The sequence below is a fragment of the Gorilla gorilla genome, chromosome 6 (genome assembly GCF_029281585.2).
Source record: "Gorilla gorilla gorilla isolate KB3781 chromosome 6, NHGRI_mGorGor1-v2.1_pri, whole genome shotgun sequence".
Lineage (NCBI taxonomy): Eukaryota > Metazoa > Chordata > Mammalia > Primates > Hominidae > Gorilla > Gorilla gorilla.
In genome coordinates, this window is record NC_073230.2 from 149,506,108 (window position 1) to 149,531,249 (window position 25,142).

At 47.5% G+C, this 25,142-nt stretch overlaps 2 protein-coding genes across 5 annotated transcripts in view; one reads left to right on the forward strand and one right to left on the reverse strand.

Moving 5' to 3' along the window:
* The window catches only part of SLC37A3 (solute carrier family 37 member 3), a 122,312-nt gene extending 116,385 nt beyond the window's left edge, over nt 1–5,927 (reverse strand). For 2 of the 4 annotated variants that reach the window (XM_055346414.2, XM_031013209.3), the window contains exon 1: nt 5,777–5,886. The gene's annotated coding sequence lies outside the window, so the exon portion shown is untranslated. Of the gene's footprint in view, nt 1–5,776 lie in introns of all 4 variants that reach the window. The other 2 variants (XM_055346413.2, XM_019031690.4) reach the window with 2 other exon arrangements.
* Nucleotides 5,928–5,959: 32 nt separating this feature from the next.
* The window catches only part of RAB19 (RAB19, member RAS oncogene family), a 29,574-nt gene continuing 10,391 nt past the window's right edge, over nt 5,960–25,142 (forward strand). Inside the window, exons 1-4 of the mRNA XM_004046320.5 lie at nt 5,960–6,058; nt 11,431–11,580; nt 14,440–14,663; nt 18,267–18,450. Coding sequence (XP_004046368.1) covers nt 14,463–14,663; nt 18,267–18,450 — 385 coding nt within the window. The 5' untranslated portion in view covers nt 5,960–6,058; nt 11,431–11,580; nt 14,440–14,462. The remainder of the gene's footprint in view (nt 6,059–11,430; nt 11,581–14,439; nt 14,664–18,266; nt 18,451–25,142) is intronic.

Here is a 25,142-nt window from a genome sequence, read left to right on the forward strand (position 1 = left end):
CCTCTGCAGGTAAATAGGACGCTTAGGGCTGGGGAGGGACAGGGCTGACAGATGGGTTGGTACAGATGGAGGAGGAGCCTGCCTGAGCCCATATCTAAACTGCAGAGGTTGGGTTTTGTTTTATTTCATTACTTTTCAACTGGTATTATATGCCTAAGGTATAAAACTCAAAAGATATGGCTGGGTGCAGTGGCTCACGCCTGTAATCTCAGCACTTTGGGAGGCTGAGGTGGGCGGATCACCTGAGGTCAGGAGTTTGAGACCAGCCTGGCCAACATGGTGAAACTATGTCTCTACTAAAAATACAAAAATTATCCGGAAGCAGTGGCGTGCGCCTGTAATCCCAGCTACTCAGGAGGCTGAAGCAGGAGAATCGCTTGAACCCAGGAGGTGGAGGTTGCAGTGAGCTGAGATCATGCCACTGTACTCCAGCCTGGGTGACAGAGCAAGACTCCGTCCCAAAAAAAAAAAAAAAAAACTCAAAGGATACAACTTCCTCCTGTGTCCTCAGTCCAGTTTCTTTCACATCTTCTCTCTTTCCTTCAGGGGCACAATCTGTGCCTCTGCACACATACCAGGCAGAGCCCCCAAGATCACACATGCAAGCACACAGCATACACTATCTGTTGTGCATTTTCTTCACTTGCCAGAGGTTGGAGGTCCATCCATATCAGCACTTGCAGAGCTGAACACGTGCGCCGTCCTCCCTGACATGAACGAATCTTTAGATATTTAACCAGGCCCCTACTGGGCAGCTGGGTGGTTCCCAATCCTTTGCCAGGCCGCCTGGTGAGGATCTAGCCTGTCTCCTTTCTACTGTGCCCACCTACCTCCCACCCTCACCAACACCAACTCCCCACACCAAATCCCTCTCCTGTGCCTGAACCCATCAAGCCTCCTCTTGCTTCGGGCTTTGTGTTTGTTCTTCCACAAGAGGAGTGCTTTTGTCCTGCTTCTTGGCAAATGGCTTGCTCCTTCCTTTTCTTGGCTAGTCAATGAAATGTCACCCCCTAGAGTGAGCTCCCTGATAACCCTATCTAAAATGGTCTCCCCTGGTTACTACCTCTCTCATCTCTTTCGCCATTTCTTTCCTTCAGAGCATCTCTCCCAATTATCTGGTTTAATTGTTTCCATGTCTACTGTTCATCTGTAAGCTCCATAAAAGCAGTGGCTCTCTCTGTCCTGAGTCCCACAGCTACATCCACAGGACCCAGCAGAGCACTGAGAATGATCAATAAAGATTTTTTGGGCCGGGCGCGATGGCTCACACTTGTAATCTCAACACTTTGGGAGGCCAAGGCAGACAGACGGCTTGAGCCCATGAGTTCGGGACCAGCCTGAGCAATATGGTGACACCCTGTCTCTACAAAAAATACAAAAATCAGCAGGGCATGCTGGTGCACACCTGTAGTCCCAGCTACTCGAGAGGTGGAGGCGGGAGGATCGCTTGAACCCGGTAGGTGGAGACTGAAGTGAGCCAAGGTTGCACCATTGCACTCCAGCCTGGGCAACAGAGTGAGACCCCATATTAAAAAAAAAGTTTTTTTTGAATCAATGAATTGGTTGACTGACAGCAGAACACTGAATGCTTACAAAGTACTAGGCACCATGCTAGGTACCTACCATGCATTACTTCATTTAGTTCTCTCAATGTTTTACAGATGAGAAAACAGATATTAGAAAGTAATCTCTAGGTCTGGTCCAGTGGCTCATGCCTATATCCCAGCACTTTGGGAGGCCAAGGTGGGAGGATCACTTAAGCTCAAGAGTTTAAGACCAACCTTGGCAACATAGAGAGACCTCATCTCTACAAAAAATACAAAAATCAGCCAGTTGTGGTGGCGGACACCTGTGGCCCCATCTACTTGGGAGGCTGAGGTGGGAGGATCACTTGAGCCTGGGAGGCTGAGGCAGCAGTGAGCCATGACTGCACCACTGCACTCCAGCCTGGGCAACAGAGCGAGGCTCCATCTCAAAAAAAAAAACAGGGTCTCGCTCTGTCGCCCAGGCTGGAGGGCAGTGACGTGATCTTGGCTTACTGCAACCTCCGCCTCCCAGGTTCAAGTGATTCTTCTGCCTCAGCCTCTTGAGTAGCTGGGACTACAGGCATGCACCACCACGTCCAGCTAATTTTTGTATTTTTAGTAGAGACAGGGTTTCACCATATTGGCAAGGCTGGTCTCGAACTCCTGACCTCGTGATCCGCCCGCCTCAGCCTCCCAAAGTGCTGGGATTACAGGTGTGAGCCACTGTGCCCGGCCCTCATAAAATTTTTTTAAAAAGAAAGCAATCTCTCTCAAACGATGGAGTGCACATTCCAACTCAGACCTAATTCTAGATCCTATGTTATATCATTTAAGGGTAAAGGTTAAAATAGAAAATACTCCAAGCTGGGTAAAATACAATAGTTAGAACTATCACACCCTTCATGCATTAAAAAAGAGCTATAAAGCCGGGCACGGTGGCTCATGCCTGTAACCTGAGCACTTTGGGAGGCCAAGGCGGGTGGATCACGAGGTCAGGAGTTCAAGACCAGCCTGGCCAAGATGGTGAAACCCCGTCTCTACTAAAAATATAAAAATTAGCCAGGCATGGTGGCGGGCACCTATAATCCCAGCTACTTTGGAGGCTGAGGCAGAGAATTGCTTGAACCCGGGAGGCGGAGGCTGCAGTGAGCTGAGATGGTGCCACTGCACTCCAGCCTTGGTGACAAAGCGAGACTCCATCTCAAATTAAAAAAAAAAAAAGAAAAAGAGCTATAAAAAAATAAAAATAGGCTGGGTGCAGTGGCTCACACCTGTAATCCCAGCACTTTGGGAGGCCAAGGCAGGTGGATCATTTGAGGTCAGGAGTTCTAGACCACCCTGGCAAATATGGCGAAACCCTGTCTCTACTAAAAACACAAAAATTGGCCAGGTGTGGTGGTGGGTGCCTGTAATCCCAGCTACTTGGGAGGCTGAAACAGGAGAATTGCTTGAACCCAGGAGGCGGAGGTTGCAGTGAACCGAGATCCCCCTACTGCTCTCCAACCTGGGCAACAGAGCAAGACTCCATCTCAAAAAATAAATAAATAAATAAATAAAAGAACTAGCACACCTAAACTCAGAGGTATATACCAAGGATGGGGAAAAAAAAACATCTTACTGGTAAGAGTGGTTCTCTTACACACTCAAAGGAGGGGGCATTAGATGGGCAATTACTCACCTCCCAGACTTCAGTTTTTATGTCTGCACAGTAAAAAGATTATGTATATTCAAAGTGTAAAGAAGAATGTGGGAAATTATTAAATGTATAGTTGAGTTCACCATTTTTACAGTATTGTATATGTTGCAGTTTAGCATCTCAATGCTCACACGCATACAACTATCTTTTTTTTTTTTTTTTCAGAGACAGGGTCTCACTCTGTTACCCAGGCTGGAGTGCAGTGGCATGATCATAGTTCACTGCAGCCTCAATCTCCTACCTAGGTTTAAGCGATCCTCCTGCCTCAGCCTCCAAAGTTGCTGGGACTACAGGTGGGCACCATCACACCTGGCTAATTTTCTTAGTTTTTGTAGAAACAGGGTCTTGCTATGTTAACCAGTCTGGTCTTGAATTCCTGGCCTTAAGAGATAGATCCTCCTGCCTCAGCCTCCCAAAGCCCTAGGATTATGGGCATGAGCCACTGCACCCAGCCACAAGTATCTTTTTTTATCCCACATTATCTCATATGAAGCCATTTACTTGAACCTCATAAATCCTTTTTTATTCATTAATTCATCCGTCTTCCTGTAATTTTTATCTCTTCTTAAATTATCTCATTACCACAGGCATAAAATACTTGGCATTTATCTGTAAATATCTCTCATTTTATTCCAGGGTTTCCAAAACCACATTCCTCCTCCCTGTTTTTGGACATGTTCCAAAGACAACTAGTTTTCAAGATAAAAATCTTTCCCTCTTCTACCAAAGGATTTATAATCAAGTTAATAGTCACTGCAGTGACATGACATTAACACTGATGAACAGAGCACAAATCAGGACCTTAAACAATGAACAAGGCAGTTGATCCTGACAGCTAGAAAGCAGGAAGATACTGTTGACTTAACTTTTATAAAAGTATTGTTTCCGGGTCACCTTCTTAGGCAGAGACTCGAAATCAAACACTAATAGAAGAATGGTGTCATTCAAGAGACAAGCCAGGTATGGAATCTAAGACCCTCCACTTAAAAGTAGCTTCTCTGAATCTCAATTTCTCTTTTTTTTTTTTTTTTTTTTTTTGACAGAGTCTGAGGCCGGGCGCAGTGGCTCACGCCTGTAATTACAGCGCTTTGGGAGGCCAAGGCAGGCGGACCACGAGGTCAGGAGATCCAGATCATCATGGCCAATATGGTGAAACCCCGTCCCTACTAAAAATCCAAAAATTAGCCTGGCGTGGTGGCGGGCGCCTGTAGTCCCAGCTACTCGGGAGGCTGAGGCAGGAGAATCACTTGAACCCGGGAGGCGGAGGTTGCAGTGAGCCGAGATGGTGCCACTGCACTCCAGCCTGGGCGACAAGAGCAAAAACTCAGTCTCAAAAAAAAAAAAAAAAAAAGACAGAGTCTGGCTCTGTCACCCAGGCTGGAGTGCAGTGGTGTGATCTCGGCTCACTGCAACCTCCGCCTCCCAGGTTCAAGCGATTCTCCTGCCTCAGCCTCCCGAGTAGCTGGGATTACAGGCATGCGCCACCACGCCCAGCTAATCTTTGTATTTTTAGTAGAGACGGGGTTTCACCATGTTGGCCAGGCTGGTCTTGAACTCCTGACCTCAAGGAATCCACAGGCCTTGGCCTCCCAAAGTGCTGGGATTACAGGCATGAGACACCGCGCCCAACCCGAAGCTCAATTTCCTCATGTATTAATTAAATGAGATAATTTATATGGAGTTCTTAGTATAGAGCCTAGTATCCAAGAAACATCAAACAAACTGAAAAGAAACCATTTAAGCACCAAAGCACTGAAGACATTCCCTTCAACAACTGTTATATATATTTATGTATGTATAAATTTGTGTAAAGGTAGAAATAAACCGGTGGACAAAAAGATAACAACTGAATGATTTTGCTCACCCCAGGAACCACTCCTCCCTATAAACTATAAACTTTTCAGTAAGAGTTACCACGAGATAGTCTACCATCTTACATTTCAAGAAAACACTAAAAACTCCGGGGACACATTCCCATTATCTCCTGTCAAAACTGAGAATAAACAGAACACACCCTGCGAAGAATAAGGAGGGAATGACGAATAATTTGACCAAATTCCTTGACTGAGTTCATGCTAGTTACCAGAAAACAAAACCAGTCACTCCACTGAGACCACGCTTCTTCTCTGACCTCTATACATCCTTTCCAAAGAGCTTCCTTCCCCACCTACCTGAAAAGCATCCCCTCTCCCCTGGTCCGAACGACAAGCCCTTTTCTGATCAAGTCAGAATCTCCCAGACCCACGGCCGTAGGACAGGCGGGCGAGGAGCACAAAAGCCTCCGCCGCGTGGATCGGGGCCGGGCCGCAGGGTCCCCCGGGGGTCCTTCTCCTCCCCATCCTCCCCATCGCAGCCTCCCCGTGACCGCCGGGACCCCAGGCCCGGGCCCAGGGAGGAGAAGGAGGGGGCGAGCGGCCGACCCTGCCTGGGCGCCCCACCCAAGGGGGGCCGCCACCTACATCTCCCCACCGCCCTCCCGACCCGGGAAGCCCCTCGGATTGGACCCGCCCCCGCCCCAGCAGGTCTTCGGCCCCACGCATCACCGCTCGCGCACCCGAGATCCGCAGTGGTCGCCGCTCTCCAGCCCCGGCTCCGCTCGCCGGGTCAGCTTGGCTCCGCTGCCCGCCTCCCCCGCCGCCAGCTCACCCCTGGCGCTGCGGCCAGGGTTTCCGGACGCCCACGTGACCCTCCCGTCGCGGGGCACACTGGGAGTTGTAGTCCCGCCGCGCGGCCTCACCTGCCGGCGCGGAGGAGGGCGAGGAGGGCGGAGGCTGGGAGCCCAGAGAACTCTGCTGCTGCGGACCTGGCCAGTAATGTTAGCTGCAAAAGACGAGAGGTAGAGAGAAGAAATGATATGGGGAGAACTGGTGCATCCTTTTTTTTTTTTTTTTTTTTTCAAAAAAGCGGTATTCGGTCTTTGTTTTTATAAAAAGTAACATGCTGCTAAGTGTGCTACTGACCGGCCTAAATTTTAGGTGTCTAATTAAATGCAGGCCGGGCACAATGGGCTCACGCCTGTAATCCAACACTTTAGGAGGTCGAGAAGGGAGGATCACTTGAACCCAGTAGTTCAAGACCAGCCTTAGCAACATAGCCAGACCCCATCTCTACAAAAAATTTTAAAATTAGCCAGGAGTAGTGGCATGTGCCTGTGGTCCCTGCTACTGGGGCGACCGAGGTGCGAGGATCGCTTGAGCCCAAAAGTTTGAGGCTGGCAGCTGTGATTGCTCCACTGCACCAGCCTGGGCAACAGAACGAGACCCTGCCTCAAAAAAAAAAAAAAAAAAAAATCCAACACAATTGTCTCACACCTGTAATCCTAACACTTTGGGAGGCCGAAGTAGGAGCATCATTTGAGAACAAGAGTTTGAGACCAGCCTGGGCAAGGTAGTGAGAGCCGCCCCCCCTCCACCACCACCACCGCCGCCGCCGTTTCTTAAATAAAGGGGAAAAATACAGACACTTGTTCGAATTTTAAAGAAAAAAAAACTTCTCTTAATCCAGAAAATCTCCACAACAACCATTACATACCTGTTCTCAAGATAAACAATCACTAGTTTTCAAATAACAGAACTTGACAACACCTTTTGTCAAACATAGTTCCTCCTTAATAGTAGTAATTGGGGAGACCACTCATGTTGGCTTTATCCAGAAGCAAAACAAACTTCGCATAACTTTTTGTTGTTGTTGTTCGTTTTTTAAACTTCGCATATCTTTTTGTTTGTTTGTTTTTTGTTTTTGAGACAGAGTCTTGCTCTGTCACCCAGGCTGGAGTGCAGTGGCGTGATCTCAGCTCACTGCAAGCTCCGCCTCCCGGGTTCAAGGGATTCTCCTGCCTCAGCCTCCCGAATAGCTGGGACTACAGGCGCCCGCCACCACGTCTGGCTAATTTTTTTGTATTTTTAGTAGAGACGAGGTTTCACCGTGTTAGCCGGGATGGTCTCGATCTCCTGACCTCGTGACCTGCCCGCCTCGGCCTCCCAAAGTTCTGGCATTACAGGTGTGAGCCACTGCGCCCGGCCAAACTTCCCATATCTTTATAGCAGGAGGTAGTTTTACAAATTGGAGCAAGGCGCCCATGCCCACTAATTTAGTCTCTTACCCTCATGTAGGAACTGGGAGATACAGGCACTAACTCACGTCTGAATTTCAAAAAGATGACCCCCAAGTCCTTGAGGATACATTTCTGAGTTGTGATACTGGCAAGAGGCTCATTTCGCTGTTATAAAGATTTGTATACATTTGAAAAGGACAGAGAAAGAAATTTTGAAGGAAAAGAGAGAAGGCTGAGAAGTCTCTTTATTTTCAGCAGAGGAATTAAGCCTGTTATTTTTCATTTTTATTTGCCCTTATACAGTGGTAGTTTTGTTTCTAGCCCTTATACAGTGGTAGTTTTGTCTCTAGGCATCCAAGGAGAAATATGATGTCAGGGTGAGCAAAAATAAATGAGCCAAATATGTTACTTTTATTTTTAAAAATATATTGTGAATCGTTTATTTTTCAGCCTAAAAAAGGAAGCAAATTCTGACACACACTACAACATAGACGAACCTTAAAAAACATTATGCTAAGTGAAATAAGTCAGACATAAAAGGACCAGTACAGTACAGTTCCACTTATATGAGGTAGCCAGAGTAGTGAAATTCATAGAGTCAGAAAGTAGCATGGTGGTTGCCCATGGCTGGAGGGAAGGGGAAATGAGAAATTGTTGTTTAATGGCTATGGAGTTTCCGTTTGGGATGCCAAAAAAGTCCTGGAGATGGATGGTGATGTTGGTTGCACAACGATGTATTTAATGCCATTGAATTGTACACTTAAAAATGGTTAAAATGGTAAATATATATACATAGAGGGAAATACATAGTTTTTTGTGTTATGTTTACATATGGGTGTAAACATATATATGTGTGTGTGTATACTTCAAGTATATAACCTGTGTCATCACCATTCAGGGCTAGAATGCCTTCTTAGCCACGTGGTGGTGTGTATCTTTAATCCCAGCTACTAGGGAGGTTGAGGTAGGAGGATCACTTCAGCCCCACCTTTGGAGGCTGCAGTGAGCTATGATGGTACCACTGCGCTCCAGCCTGGGTGACAGAGGGAGACCCAGTCTCTTAAAAAAGAAAAAACAGTGTATATATACACACACATTTATACATATGAATGCCTTCTTTCCTGTAGCCCAAGCTATGCTCTTTGTATTTATAGTGACCTTGGTGGAGACAGTCGGGTGGTAGACAGAGGTAAGATCTCTCTCCCCTTGACTTCCAAAACCATCAGGATATTTAAATATTTGTAACATTTGTTTTCTACCTGTAGATGTTCTCCAAGTGCTCAGTGGGTCTGAGTCAGGTGACTTTTTTTTTTAAACAGTAACCACCCCAGGTGCGGTGGCTCACCCCTATAATCCCAGCACTTTGGAAGGCCGAGGCAGGTGGATCACCTGAGGTCAGGAGTTCCAGACCAGCCTGGCCAACATAGTGAAACCCCATCTCTACTAAAAATACAAAAATTAGCTGGACGTGGTGGCGGGTGCCTGTAATCCCAACTACTCGGGAGGCTGAGGCAGGAGAATCGCTTGAACCCAGGAGATGGAGGTTGCAGTGAGCCAAGATCGCACCATTGCACTCCAGCCTGAGTGACAAAAGCTAAACCTTATCTCAAAAAAAAAAAAAAAAAGTAACCATTACCAGAAGAAAGACAACATTTGGACACTGAACTTCATGACACTGACACCTAACAGGTTTTATTTCCTGATCACACATTTGGGGCGAATCTTTACCTACACTGGATTTCCACATTGTGCTGGTGGTTCTCACCCTGCAGCAATATTTGGCAGAGTCTTTTGTTTTCTTGCTATACCTGCCAGTGTTGAGTTTATCTCACCCAGAAGAGAGTATCCTGAAAATGGATATGTAACTGGAATTTTGGGTAAGACAAATATTTTCAAATTTATCTGAAGACATCATAGAAGTAATGTTCTTGGACAGTGAATAAATTGCCCTGTATTTCAGTGCTTCTCAAACGTTGCGGACCCCAGCCTACAGTTAAAAAGACATTTCAGGCCAGGCACGGTGGCCCACGCCTGTTATCCCAGCACCTTGGGAGGCTGATGTGGGAGGATTGCTTGATCCCAGGAGTTCGAGACCAGTCTGGGTAACAAAGTGAGGCCCTGGCTCTACAAAAAAATGAAATAAATAGCTGGGCATGATGGTGCACACCTGTAGTCCCAGATATACAGGAAGCTGAGGCAGGAGGATTGCTTGAGCCCAGGAGGTTGAGGCTGCAGTGAGCCGTGATGGTGCCACTGCACTTCAGCCTGGGAGACAGAGTGAGACCCTGTCTCAAAAAAAACATTTTTTTTTACATCACCCTGTACAATATGCATGTGTACAACTGACCCAAACATTTTGCAAAACAGTAGTCACTGTTACTACACAAGATACATTCTGAAGTTGTTTCTTAATCCCTTCTTGTGAAAATGCTGGTTGCAACCCACAAAGGTTGATTTCATGACTCATTTATAGGTCTCAGCCCACAGTTTGGAAACAGGACACCGATGTAAATATTTTATCAAACAGGGTGTCCCTGTTTCAATTTTGCTTATTGTGTCTATAATGCCATTTAACTGCCTACATATCACATCCTATGTAGTGGAGAAAATCTGGTCCCTGTGATAGACATTGGGAGGCAGTTACTGTTCTAGACTCTGGGGAAAAAAATAGTAAGGAAAATTCACCTCAGCTTTATGCTTCTACTGCAAGCATCTGGGACTGATAAACTTGAGGTTTTCTGGACGTTAACCTTTGCTCTATGGTAGAATTTTTGATGGAGTGAGGCAGACATTTTCTTTTCAGCTTTTTCTTCTCATGTACCTTCAAAGTTCTTTTAGTTTTGTTTTTGCTTCCTTCTCTTTGCATCATCTCCTTTCTCTGACTCCTCACAAAGAGATATTCTGATCTACAAAACAAAGACTTAAATTACTTACAATCTGGCCAGGCACGGTGGTTTCATGCCTTGTAATCCCAGCACTTCGGGAAGCCAAGGCAGGAGGATCACTTGAGCCCAGGAGTTTCTTCTCTTTTTTTCTTTTTTTTTTGAGACGGAGTCTCACTCTGTCACCCAGGCTGGAGTGCAGTGGCGCGACCTTGGCTCACTGCAACCTCCACCTCGCAGGCTCAAGCGATTCTCCTGCCAGAGTAGCTGGGATTATAGGCTCACCACCAGACCCGGGTAATTTTTGTATTTTTAGTAGAGATGGGGTTTTGCCATGTTGGCCAGGCTGGTCTCGAACTCCTGACCTCAGGTGATCTGCCCACCTCAGCCTCCCAAAGTGCTGGGATCATAGGCATGAGCTACCATGCCTGGCCAAACCCAGGAGTGTCAAACCACCATGGGCAACATAGGGAGATCCCAGCAATAAAAAAAATAAATAAATAGCGGGGCATGGTGGTGTATGACTGTAGTCCCAGCTACTTGGGAGGCTGAAGTGGGAGGCTTCCTTGAGCCTGGGATGTTGTGGCTGCAGTGAGCCATGATTACACCTCTGCACTCCAGCCTGGGCCATAGAGCAAGACACTGTCTCTGAAAAATGTGTATATATAATAAAATAAATTACTTAAGATCTATATCCTCCTTTAGTTGGTGTTATCTCAACTAACAACCCTCAGGCCAGCTGTAGTCCCAGATATTCAGGAGGCTGAGGCAGGAAGATTGCTTGAGCCCGGGAGGTTGAGGCTGCAGTGAGCCATGATGGTGCCACTGCACTTCAGCCTGAGTGACAGAGTGAGACCTTGTCTCCAAAAAAAAAAAAAAAAATTTTTTTTTTACATCACCCAGTACAATATGCACATGTACAACTGACCCAAACATTTTGCAAAACAGTCGCTGTTACTACATGAGATACATTCTGAAACTGTTTCCTAACAAGGGACACCAGGACAAATTGAGAGCAAAGGACGCAAAAGCCCACAAGAGAAGGTAAAGTAGAAGAAAGGAGCAGGGGCAGCGTCGGATGGGCCAGCGCTGGTTTAATTCACTGGCTGTTCCTTCCTGTGAGGGCTTTCCGCTAGGCCGGCGAAGGCTGGTGAGAAAGCTGGCTCTGCGCCCTGCCCTGTGCTGGCCACTCTCACCTGGCGCTTTGTACCCTGAGGCAGCTCCGGACTCAGGGCAGGTGGGAGGGATTGCACTTTCCTTTCACTTTCTCAGGACGCCAAACCCGACACCTGGGGCCAGAACTACACTTCCCACCAAGCAGCGAGGCAGGAGGAAGAAGGGGGCACTGGGGGGCTGAAAAGCAAAACCAGAAGAAAGCGAAAACATTACCTGCTGACCAGCAGAGGTGAGAGAGCGAGACAGGTAAGCGACAGGTGAACCAGGAAGGCGAAGGCTGCGGGATGCCGGCGGGAAGACATCATCGGGGTGGACGCTGCCTGTGCCTCCCAGCAAGGCTTGTAGGCTCAATGAAAGGGGGCTTTCGTGGAAACCCTGAGGACTCCGGAGGGTGGGGGGAGACATGGAAGTAAAGTCTCAGCTCAAGTTACAGTGATAAGACCAAGACACCGGAAGTGGAATGGCTGTCTTTAGTTGAAAAGTCAGACAGGAAAAAAGTGGTTTGATTGTGTCTGTTGTCTGCTGGGTCATCTACCCATATGTGATTTCAGAGAGGTCCAAGAGAGGTATGGGATCCTTCTTCATCGCCTTAAAGCCCTGGGTTTTTGCATGCAGATTGGACATTTGAGTGCATTGTACCTTGTGTGATGAGACAGAGTGTCCTTGTCTATGACTTTAGAGAAAACCAGAGTAAAACGGAGAGGTGAAGAAGGATGTCACAAGGCAGGGGCAATTTGCAGCACATCAAATGTAATCATTAAGTGGGATCAGGTTTCAGTTACTTTTAGAGCAATTGGATGAGGAGTCCGAACACACTCTCATGAAGAACAGTTAAAGAGGATGGGGATATTCTCCTTGGGGGAATATTCTTGCTGCTTCAAATATCTGATGGGCTGTCATGTGGAACAGGAATGTGATGTGTCTTGGCAGAGTAAGGATAGCACTGAGCTAGACAGATGGAAACCTCATGGAGGGAGGTGTCAATCCCACAGAAGTGAGAGCTGCCCAGTGCAAAATGGAAATTTTTCAGGAGGTAGTCAGTTCCTTGTGATCAGAGATATTTAAGCATAGGTGGACATTTAAGCCAGGGATGCTGATGGTGGGAGTAAGTTTCAGGTAGGTGACTTGGTCGATTGGTGTTTTCCAAACCTGGCTCATCATCAGAATCACCTGGGGAAGAGACAGAGCAAGAGGGGAGGGGAGGGAAGAGAGACAGAGGTTTTTGGTTTTGTGTTTTTGTTTGTTTGTTTGTTTTTTGAAACGGAGTTTCACTCTTGTTGCCCAGGCTGGACTGCAATGGTGCGATCTCGGCTCACTGCAACCTCTGCCCTCTGGTTTCAAGCCATTCTCCTGCCTTAGCCTCCCAAGTAGCTGGGATTACAGGTGCATGCCACCACGCCCAGCTAATTTTTTGTATTTTTAGTAGAGATGGGGTTTCACCGTGTTGGCCAAGCTGATCTTGAACTCCTGACCTCAAGTGATCCGCCTGCCTCAGCCTCCCAAATTGCTTGGATTACAGGTGTGAGCCACTGCCCCTGGCCTATTTCTTATTATTTTAATAGAGATGGGCGGGGAGGCGGGGGGCAGGGCTCTCATTATATTGCCTAGACTACTTTCAACCTCCTGGCGTCAAGTGATCCTTCTGCCTCGGCCTGCCAAAGTGCTAGGATTACAGGCATGAGCGACTGCGGCCTGGCACACTAAACATATTTTAAAGTTAAAAACACAAAACACAAAACCTGGCCCAGTGCAGTTTTGAGATCATACCACTGCACTCCAGCCTGGGTGACAGAGCGAGACTCTGTCTCAAAAAAAAAAAAGAATACTAAGAAATAATTTTTAAAAGAACAAGGTAAAATATGTTTAGCAAGTCTGGGATGAGCTCCAAAAATATATATTTTCAATGATATTCCCAGATAATTCTGATAATCAGTTAGTTTGTGAAACACTGTCATTAGAAACCTTAATTTTCTGGCGGTGCGTGATGGTTCAGGCCTGTAATCCCAGCACTTTGGGAGACTGAGGCAGGTAAATCACTTGAGGTCAGGCATTCGAGACCAGCCTGACCAACATGGTGCAACCCCGTCTCTACTAAAAATACAAAAATTACCTGGGTGTGGTAGTGCAGGTCTATAGTCCCAGCTACTCGGGAGGCTGAGGCAGGAGAATCGTTTGAACTGGAAGGCAGAGGTTGCAGTGAGCTGAGATCATGCCATTGCACTCCAGCCTGGGCGACACAGTGAGACTCTGTCTCAAAAAAAAAGAAAAAAAAAAAAAACCTTTGGTAAAATATGCCATAACCAGCCTTTGGTAAAATATGCCATAACATTATAGCCATGGTTTTAATTTTGAATATTCTCAAAATGCTAATCTCCTGGTCGAAAAAATTAGGCTCCAAACAGAACAAAAAGGTCATGTCACTCTTCCCCAAGCTGACTTACCAATCACCTCTTATCAGTCCTCGTTGCTGGCTACCTGGATGGTCAGTAGTTTTTTGTTTTTTGGGTTTTTTTTTTTTGAGGTGGAGTTTCGCTCTTGTTGCCCAGGCTGGAGTGCAAAGGCGTGATCTCGGATCACTGCAACTTCCGCCTCCCGGATTCAAGTGATTCTCCGGCCTCAGCCTCCCGAATAGCTGAGATTACAGGCATGAGCCATCGTGCACGGCCTGGATGGTCAGTCTTACAGCAGTTGGGAATCTTTCTCCCAGGTGAAATTGACACTAGTGGGACCTCCAATGGCAGGTGAGTCACTGCTGTGGGCATTTCCTCTGCCATTCTCCTGCTCTCCGAGCACTCTGATGGAGCACGTGGCACCTCGTCTCCAGGCCTAGGATATATCACTGCTTTTATCTGATGGTGTTGACCGTCCACTGGACCCACCAGAGAATGGCAGTAGAACCTCTTTATTCCAAGAGCACCCCTAAAGTAAGATCAACACACGTAGGGCAGATGTCAGCTTATGGGGACAACTCCTCTGTGCCCGACTAGCATCATTAGCATCGTCCTCTCACAAGGATGTAGCGCTGTGAAGGTAATGACCTCCCTTCATCTTGTCTTGTACTGGATCCCCAGTTCCTGGTGCTTGAATTCCATCCTTTCTTCCTAGCTCTGTTCTAGGTGGCAAGAACCATGCACTTCTCCAGCTCAGCCAGGGCAGCAGATGAGAACTTTGACTATTTGTTCAAGATTATCCTCATTGGGGATTCCAATGTGGGGAAGACGTGTGTGGTGCAGCATTTCAAGTCTGGAGTCTACACTGAGACACAGCAGAACACGATTGGAGTGGACTTTACCGTGCGCTCCCTTGATATTGACGGCAAAAAAGTGAAGGTCAGAGGGCACCGGGACGGGACTGGTTCCACCTTTTTTTTTTTTTTTTTTTTCCTTGAGACAGAGTCTCGCGCGATCTCGGCTCACTGCAAGCTCCGCCTCCCGGGTTCATGCCATTCTCCTGCCTCAGCCTCCCGCCTCAGCCTCCCAAGTAACAGGGACTACAGGCGCCCACCACCACGCCTGGCAAATTTTTTTTTTTTTTTGTATTTTTAGTAGAGACGGGGTTTCATCGTGTTAGCCAAGATGGTTTCTATCTCCTGACCTCATGATCCACCCACCTCGGCCTCCCAGAGTGCTGGGTTACAGGTGTGAGCCACCACGCCTGGCCAGTTCCACCTTTTTTAGCCAGAATTCCCAACAACAAAGCACATGTCTGAGCAATAAAAGATTTCAGTACAAAACATGAAATCATACAAATAGTGGAAGAAAGCATGGGAGTATTTATTTTCTCATCATGGAATGGGAAAATCAGGCTTTAAATGAGACACGAACCCAGAAGCCAATAAGGAAAATACTGCTGAATCTAACTGTGAAGGTCAAATTTATACATTTCTCTAACTATATAATGGTCAAATTTGCTTTTTTGGGGGGGTGGGGGAGTGTAGACAGGGCTTTTTGTTTTTGTTTTTGTTTTTTTGAGGCAGAGTCTCACTCCATCACCCAGGCTGGAGTGCAGGAGCACAGTTTCAGCTCACTGCAATCTCTGCCTCCTGGGCTCAAGCAATTCTCATGCCTCAGCATTCCAAGTAGCTGGATTTACAGGTGCACACCACCACACTGGGCTAAGTTTTGTATTTTTAGTAGAGATGGGGTTTCACTATGTTGGCCAGACTGGTCTCGAACTTCTGACCTCAAGTGATCTGCCCGCCTCTACCTCCCAAAGTGCTGGGATTACAGATGTGAACCACCACACCCAGCCTGAGACAGGGTCTTGCTCTGTCACTCAGGCTGAAGTGCAGTGGCACAATCACAGCTCACTCCAGCCTCCATCTGCCCGACTCAAGCGATCCTCTCACCTCAGCCTCCTGAGTAGCTGGGACCACAGGTGCACCCCACCATGCCCAACTCATTTTTTAAATTTGTTGTAGAGACAGGATTTTCCTGTGTTGCTCAGGCCAGTCTCAAACTCCTGGGCTCAAACAATCCTCCCACTTCACCCTCCCAAAGTGCCGGGATTACAGGCGTGAGCCACCAAACCTGACCTTAAAAGGTCAAATTTTCTAGTGGCCAGGCAAGGTGGCTCACACCTGTAATCCCAGCACTTCGGGAGGCCGAGGCGGGTGGATGACTTGAGGTCAGGAGGCTGAGGTACAAGAATCTCTCAAACCTGGGAGGCAGAGGTTACAGTGAGCCGAGATCATACCACTGCACTCCAGCCTAGGCGACAGAGTGAGACTCTGTCTCAAAAAAAAAAAGAGGTCAAATTTTCTGTGTACTCAAAAATTCCATAAACTGCCAGGCATGGTGGCTCATGCCTGTAATCCCAGCACTTTTGGAGGCCGAGGCAGGCGGATCACCCAAGGTCAGGAGTTCAAGACCAGCCTGGCCAATGGGGGGAAACCCCATCTCTACTAAAAATACAAAAAAATTAACCGGGCGTGGTGGCGCATGCCTGTAATCCCAGCTGCTCGGGAGGCTTGAGGCATGAAAATTACTTGAACCCAGGAGGCAGAGGTTGCAGTGAGCCGAGATCACACCATTGCACTCCAGCCTGGGAGTAACAGCAAGACTCTGTCTCAAAAAGATAAAATAGGCTGGGTGTGGTGGCTCACGCCTGTAATCCCAGCACTTTGGGAGGCCGAGGTGGGCGGATTACGAGGTCAGGAGATCGAGACCATCCTGGCTAACATGGTGAAACCCCATCTCTACTAAAAATACAAAAAATTAGCCGGGCGTGGTGGCGGGCACCTGTAGTCCCAGCTACTTGGGAGGCTGAGGCAGGAGAATGGTATGAACCCAGGAGGCGGAGCTTGCAGTGAGCCGAGATCACACCACTGCACTCCAGCCTGGGCGACAGAGCAAGACTCTGTCTCAAAAAAAAAAAAAAAAAAAAAAAAAAGATAATAAATACAAATTTAAAAAATTAAAAAATACTTCAAAGAAATCAACAGAAAGGGCTAGATGAAGCAAGTAACAAAATCTCATTAATTATTGACTCTGGGTGATAGGTGTATGAGGTTCTTTTTTTATTTTTTTGAGACAGGGTCTCACTTTGTTGCCCAGATGGAGGGCAGTGGCGTATGATCTCAGCTCACTATAGCCTCGACTTCCTGTGCTCAAGGAATCCTCCTGCCTCAGTCTCCCAAGTAGCTGGGAATACAGGCATGCGCCACCATGCCCAGCTAACTTTTGTATTTTTCGTAGAGATGGGGTTTCACCACATTGCCCAGGCTGGTCTCAAACCCCTGAGCTTAAGCGATCCGCCACCTCAGCCTCCCAAAGTGCTGGGATCACAGGCATGAGCCACTGCACCCAGCCTCATTTTTCTATTATCTCTAGCTTTGGTGTATGTTTGCAAACTTTCTCTAAAAAATAAATTTTATATAAATAGTATGAGAATATGAAGAAATTGTTACCCTCAGACAGTGTGAGAGGCCGTGTGAATTGGTGCTGCCGCTTGTGTGGCTAATTTGGGAGGTATTATTGTGAGAACATTCCAAACATGAACAGCTTGAGTGTTCCTTTAAAATCAGAACAGTTCAGCCAATATTATCACTTTTGCCAGTATTCAGATCCACGGGCAGACTCAAAAGATGAGCCCCCAAATCTGGACCAAGTGATGAGTCAGGAGAAAAGGCAAAGAACACAAGACCCCAGGATAAAATAGGTCCACCTCTCGGCTGGGCGCAGTGGCTCACGCCTGTAATCTCAGCACTTTGGGAGGCCGAGGCCGGCAGATCACGAGGTCAGGAGATCGAGACCATCCTGGCTAACACGGTGAAACCCCGTCTCTACTAAAAATACAAAAAAATTAGCCGGATGTGGTGGCGGCGCCTGTAGTCCCAGCTACTCCGGAGGCTGAGGCAGGAGAATGGTGTGAACCTGGGAGGCGGAGCTTGCAGTAAGCTGAGATGGCACCACTGCACGCCAGCCTGGGCGACAGAGCGAGACTCCATCTCAAAAAAAATAGGTCCATCTCTCTGACAGTAGCATCCCTTAAATCGGCTGTCCAAGCTTCTGGTTTCCCTGGGCCATGTTGGAAGAAGAATTGTCTTGGGCCACACAAATTACACTAACACTAATGATACCTGATGAGCTAAAAAAAAAAAAAAAAAAAAATGCAGAAAAACTCATAATGTTTTAAGAAAGTTTAAAAATTTGTGTTGGGCTGCATTCAAAGTTGTCCTGGGCCAAATGTGTCCCGTGGGTTGCGGGTTGGACAAGTTTGTCTTAGATGGTCGTTCCCCAACCAAGGAGGATATCCAAGTCATCCAGGGAGCAACTGAAAGAATAGATCCCTGGGTCCCACCCCAGATCTACTGGGTCTGAATATCTAGAAGTGAGACCCAGAAAACTGTGTTTTTAAGGTGATGTAGGTGAAGGAGTTCCCATTACCTGCGGGAACCCCTGATTTGGACTCTCCTTCCTGTCCTTCTCCAGATGCAGGTGTGGGACACAGCTGGCCAGGAGCGCTTCCGCACCATCACCCAAAGCTACTACCGCAGTGCCCACGCAGCCATCATCGCCTATGACCTCACCCGGCGGTCCACGTTCGAGTCCATCCCTCACTGGATTCATGAGATAGAGAAATATGGAGCTGCAAATGTGGTCATTATGCTGATTGGTATGGCATTTTTGAAGTTTTTAACTTTTGTTTACTCTCCTCTGAGGATGCTCAGCTTTCTGCGTGTTTCTAATGACAGTGGAAAATGAAATCTTAAAAGTGTAAGTGATGCAGCCGGGCGCAGTGGCTCACACCTGTAATCCCAGCACTTTGGGAGGCTGAGGCAGGCGGATCACAAGGTCAGGAGATCAAGACCATCCTGGCTAACACGGTGAAACCCCGTCTCTACTAAAAATACAAAAAAATTAGCCAGGCGTGGTGGCGGGCGCCTGTAGTCCCAGCTACTTGGGAGGCTGAGGCAGGAGAATTGCTTGAACCCAGGAGGCAGAGGTTGCAGTGAGTCGAGATTGTGCCATTGCACTCCAGCCTGGGTGACAGAGCAACACTCCGTCGGGGGAAAAAAAAAATGTGTAAGTGATGGATAGGGCCTCAGAAAGTGCCTTTAAGCTGGATGCCACCATGCCCAGCCCATTTTTTTTTTTTTTTATTTTTTGTAAAGACGGGGTTTTGCCATGTTGCCCAGGCTGGTCTCGAACTCCTGGGCTCAAGTGATCCCCCTGCCTGGCCCTCCCAAAGTGCTGGGATTACAGGCATGAGCCATTGTGCCTGTCCCTTTATTTTTATTTTTGACAATCTCTACTGCAGAGTGAACAGGTGAGTTTTGTTTTTTAATTTTTTATGGGTATCTAGTAGGTATATCTATTTATTGGGTACAGTGGGTTCTTAAAAAGAAAGAAGAGGCAATTTCTAAGTGTTTACCAATAATTTACATTAAAATACATAAACATAGATGGGGCGTGTTTATGCATTATAAGCACGTGTTTATGTATTATAAGCACGTGTTTATATATTATAAGCACATAAAAATTATAAGTGTTTACCAATAATTTACATTAAAATACATAAACATAGATGGGGTGTGGTGGTTCATGCCTGTAATCCCAGCACTTTGGAGGGCGAGGCAGGTAAATTGCTTGAGCCCAGGGTTTCAAGACCAGCCTAAGCAACATGGCAAAACCTCATCTCTACAAAAAATAAAAAAAAATAGCTGAGTGTGGTGGTGCACACCTGCAGTCCCAGCTACTCAGGAGGCTGAGGTGGGAGGATTGCTTGAGCCCAGCAGGCAGAGGTTACAGTAAGCTGAGATTGTACCATTGCACTACATATGGGTATCCAGTTTTCCCAGCACCACTTATTGAAGAGACTGTCCTTTCCCCAACATATGTTCTTAGCACCTTTGTCGAAAATGACTTTACTGTAGATGTATAGATTTATTTCTGGATTCTGGATTCTGTTCCATTGGTCTATGTGTCTGTTTTTATCAGTACCACACTGTTTTGGTTACCATAGTTCTGTAGTATAATTTGAAGTCAGGCAATGTGATTCCTCTAGGTTGGTTCTTTTTGCTCAGGGTAGCTTTGACTATTCTGAGTCTTTCATGGTTCCATATAAATTTTAGGATAATCTTTTCTATTTCTGTGATGAATGTCTTTGGGCCAGGCACGGTGGTTCATGCCTGTAATCCCAGCACTTTGGGAAGCTGAGGTGGGAGGATAGCTTGAGACCATCCTGGTCAACATAGTGAGACTTCATCTCTACAAAAACTAAAACAAAAAAAAATAGTGAGATGTGGTGGCACAGGCCTATAGTCCCAGCTACTTGAGAGGTTGTGGTGGGGGGAATCACTTGAGCCCAGGAATTTGAGGCTGCAGTGAGCTGTGATCATACCACTGCACTCCAGCCTGGGTGAGAAAGCAAAACCTGGTCTCTTAAAAAATAAATAAATAAATAATAAAAGGAAACTGTTATGTCCTAGTAGAGCAAAGATGGGAGAGCTGTGCCATGGCATACAAACAGCCGGGGTGGACAGGCAGGTGCAGCCCATGCCCTCCAGGGACAAAAGGAAACCCAGCAATGGTGGCTCCCAGAGAAAGGTGGAATGCACGCATCTCACTTGGGAATGAAGCAGTTCTAAGCTACGTGCGGTTTCCCCAGGAATGTGGACCAGATCCACCTTTGTATTAAGGTCATGCATCTCGAGGACACAGTGGAGGCAGTTCTTCCTCAGGGCTGAGTGGGAAGCTGCCCAACCTGAGGTGCCTCCCTCTGCGCTACCTTCTCTCTTTTTTTGAGACGGAGTCTTACTCTGTTGCCTAGGCTGGAGTGCAGTGGCATGACCTCGACTCACTGCAATCTCCGCCTCTCAGGTTCAAGCAATTCTCCTGCCTCAGCCTCCTGAGTAGCTGGGATTACAGGCTCCCGCCACCACACTCAGCTAATTTTTATTTTAGTAGAGACAGGATTTCACCATGTTGGCCAGGCTGATCTCGAACTCCCGACCTCAGATGATCTGCCTACCTCAGCCTCCCAAAGTGCTGGGATTACAGGCATGAGCCACCACTCCCGGCCCCTCTGCACTATCTCTGAAGGCAGCTCCCTGTCTCCAGCCCACAGGCTCCCGGCTGCCTCTCCCCCAGCCAGCTCCGTCTTTAATCACTCTGTGAAACAGATGCATCAGAGAAGGGTGACAGATGCCAGGATGTTGCAGGATTTCCAGGAATCTCAGAATGTTTGCTTGGTATTTATACCCTAGTCTGTCTTTCATAACAACCGTCTCTGCCTCACTTCTTCCTTGGTTCTAGAAATGCCCCCAAAGATGATGTGGAGTGTTCTAGTCTCCCAGTTTATCAGGTGTCCATGCCAGAGGGCTGACACAGCAGCCTTCCTGTTTTCTGTTCGTGGCCTCCCTGCCTGAATCCAGAAAAATTCGTGTTGCCCCTCACGGAAGTGTGCCTGCACACATTGCCTCATACAGGTGCTTCTTTCTGTCTCAGAAGTTTATCCCCAGCTCCTTGAAGCCACTTTATCAGCACAGGAATGACCCAGTGTCAGGGGTTGATTGCATGTTGATTTATACAGCTGTTCCTCCTCTAGCTGGCTACAGGGGGCCCAGCTCCTCCTAATGTCCCCATGTAAAACCCTCAGAGGCCCCCATTTCCCTTAGAATGATGTACATATTCCTGAACATGGTTCACAAGGTACTTCAGGTCCCAGGCCTGCTTTCTTCTGGGGGTGTCTGGCTTCCCATCTTTCTCCCACCCTCACTCCATCAGACCTGACATCTTTTTTTTTTTTTTTCTTTTTTTTTTTTTTTTGAGACAGGGTCTTGCTCTGTCGCCCAGGCTGGAGTGCAGTAGTGCAATCTTGGCTCACTGCAACCTCCACCACCCGGGTTCAAGTGATTCTCCTGTCTCAGCCTCCCAAGCAGCTGGGATTACAGGCACCTGCCATCACGCCCAGCTAATTTTTGTGTTTTTAGTAGAGACAGGGTTTCACCATGTTGGCCAGACTGGTCTCAAACTCCTGACCTCAACTGATCCACACACCTCGCCTCCCAAAGTGCTGGGATTGCAGGGAGCCAACCTTTTTTGTAGGTTATCCTGGATGCTCTGTCTCATAACTTTCTTCAACATCTGATATTTGTCCCTCTAAAGATCTCAGCCAAACTTTCCACTTAAAGACCTATTATATTACAGGTCCACAATCACTCAACAAAAACCCTCAGGGCCAAATATTTCAGAGTTCAGAATTTGTCAGATTTTAGAAAAATGTGCTCTGTGTTACATAACACCCTCAGCAGGGTCTGGGCCAATGCCTCATGGCCAAATACATTACTATTTATGCAGTCAGATGTGTAAATAGTCATACAGAGCAGGTTGAATAAAATCTTCAGTGCTGGGCATGGTGGCTCATGCCTGTAATCTCAGCACTTTGGGAGGCCAAGGCGGGCGGATTATTTTGTAATAAAAATACAAAAATTAGCCAGATGTGGTGGCGCACGCCTGGAGTCCCAGCTACTCAGGAGGCTGAGGCAGGAGACTTGCTTGAACTCGGGAGGCAGAGGTTGCAGTGAGCTGAGATCACACCACTGCACTCCAACCTGGGTGACAGAGCAAGACTCTGTCTCAAAAAAAAAAAAATTATTCAAGCCAGGTGTGGTGGCTCACGTCAGTAATCCCAGCACTTTGGGAGGCTGAGGTGGGGGATTGCTTAAGGCCAGGGGTTCAACATCAGCCTGGGCAACATAGCAAGACCCCATCTTTATTTTTATTTTTAAAACAAACAGCCAGGTGCAGTGGCTCACGTCTGTAATCCTAGCACTTTGGGAGGCCAAGGCGGGCAGATCACCTGAGGTCGGGAATTCGAGACCAGCCTGACAAACATGGAGAAACCCCATCTCTACTAGCTGGGCTTGGTGGTGGGCACCTGTAATCCCAGCTACTTAGAAGGCTGAGGCGGGAGAGTCGCTTGAACCCAGGAGGTGGATGTTGCAGTGAGCCAAGATCACACCATTGCACTCCAGCCTGAGCAAGAAGAACAAAACTGTCTCAAAAATCAATCAATCAATCAATCAATCAAACAAAAAAAAACTTCAAATGGCTAGTTTAGCTCAGATTTTACTGTCAAATGAATTATCAAGAAATGCACTGGTTACAGCTGCCCAGGAGTGGAGTTTCAGAGTTTGGGGGATTTGGGGGTTGTATACCGGTACTACAAACAACTCATGCAGCTCACCGGGTCCATAGCGTATGTTATTTTATTGCTGTCTTGGATTGGTACATTCTTGTCTGGCCATTTAATGTTCTGTGTGTCTCTCTTGCCTCCCTAACAAAATGAAGAAGCCCTTCCTTGGGGCAGGGCCGTCTGTCACTGTGCACTTAGCAAACTTCAGATCCTTTCCCTTCCTCCAGGCACCTGGCTCACCCCAGAGTGTGCAGCCCTGGCTGTTGGCAGGTGGACCCGTGGACATCAGCACTGTTGATCTAGTTGTGGTAGAGGAGCAGGTGGAAGGAGCAGGTCATAAAAGTTAGAATCCAGCTGGGCGCCGTGGCTCACACCTATAAATCCCAGCACTTTGGGAAGTTGAGGTGGGAAGATTGCTTGATGCCAGGAGCTTGAGATCAGCCCAGGCAACATAGTGAGACCTCCATCTCTACAAAAAATAAAAAATTAAGCCGGGTGCGGTGACTCACACCTGTAATCCCAGCACTTTGGGAGGCCGAGGCAGGTGGATCACTTGAGGTCAGGAGTTTGAGACCAAGGCAGGTGGATCACTTGAGGTCAGGAGTTTGAGACCAGCCTGGCCAACATGGTGAAACCCCATCTCTACTAAAAATACAAAAAAAAAAAAAAATCAGCCAGGTGTGGTGGTGAGTGCCTGTAGTCCCAGCTACCCGGGAGGCTGAGGCACAAGAATCACTTGAACCTAGGAGGCAGAGGCTGCAGTGAGCTGAGATCGCACCACTGCACTCCAGCCTGGGTGACAAAGTGAGACTGTCTCAAAAAAAAAAAAATTATCTGGACTCAGTGGTGTACGCCTATAGTCTCAGCTACTCTGGAGACTGAGATGGGCACATTGCTTGAGGCTAGGAGTTCAAGGCTGCAGTGAGCTATGACTGAGCCACTGTGCTCCAGCCTAGGTAACAGATGGAGACCCTATCTCTTAAAAAAAAAAAAAAATCAAATCCACAGATGGAGCGGGATACAGGGAGTAGATCAGATTCCTGGCTGCAGGGGTTCCTTTTCCCACCACATCCCTTCTTCCACCAGGGACTCTCATTCCTTTGTTCTAGAAGCAGAGCTCAGCCCAGAGCTTCAGGCTCACCAGCTAAAAACACACGCATGGTTCTCTTGAAGGTGCATGCTATACGAGCTTCCTGTGGCTGCTGTAACCAACTGCCATGAGCTGGGGGCTGAAAACAACAGATGTGTTCTCCCACTGTTCTGGAGGCCACAAGTCTGAAATCAGTCCTGCGGGGCTGAAATGGAGGTGTCAGCAGGGCCGTGCCCCTCTGGACGCTGTAGGGGAGACTCTGTCCCTCGCCTCCTCTGGCTTCTGGTGCCATCTTTGGCTCTGTGTGCCTCACCTTTTCCTGACTGTGTGGGATCAAGTCTCCCTCTACCTCCCCCTTGTAAGGTTACTTGCGATTGTATTCAGGGCCTGCCCAGCTAGTCCAGAATAATCTCCCCATCTCAAGATCCTCAAATTAATCACACCTGCAAAGACCCTGTTAGCATTGACAGCTGCCTGAGGCCAGAGCCTGGTCTCTATGGGCCCCCGTTCCTAGCCTATTGTAGCACTCCAATGTGCTAATGTCTGCTGAAAATGGTCTTGGATTTAAACTTCTTTGGGGATCATTATGATCTAAGTCCAGCTTTGACACTGGGCAGGCTGGTGACAGTGACTATGGGAAAAGATTTTCAAAATCTTTTTTATTGGGACATATTAATGTATATAAAGAAAAGTACACATTAATTTATCTCAAAGGGAACAGCTGAGCAAACACCAGCTGGGTCAAGACATAGAATATTGGCCAGGTGCAGTGGTTCACACCTGTAGTCCTAGCACTTTGGGAGGCTGAGGCGGGTGGATTGCCTGAGCTCAGGAGTTGGAGACCAGCCTGGGCAACACGGTGAAACCCCGTCTCTGCTAAAATACAAAAAAAAAAAAAATTAGCCGGGCATGGCGGCATGCACCTGTATGTAGTCCCAGCTACTCGGGAGGCTGACGCAGGAGAATTGCTTGAACCCGGGAGGCAGAGGTTGCGGTGAGCCGAGATTGCGCCACTGCACTCCAGCCTGGGTGACAGAGACAGACTCTGTCTCTTAAAAAAAAAAAAAAAAAAAAAGAA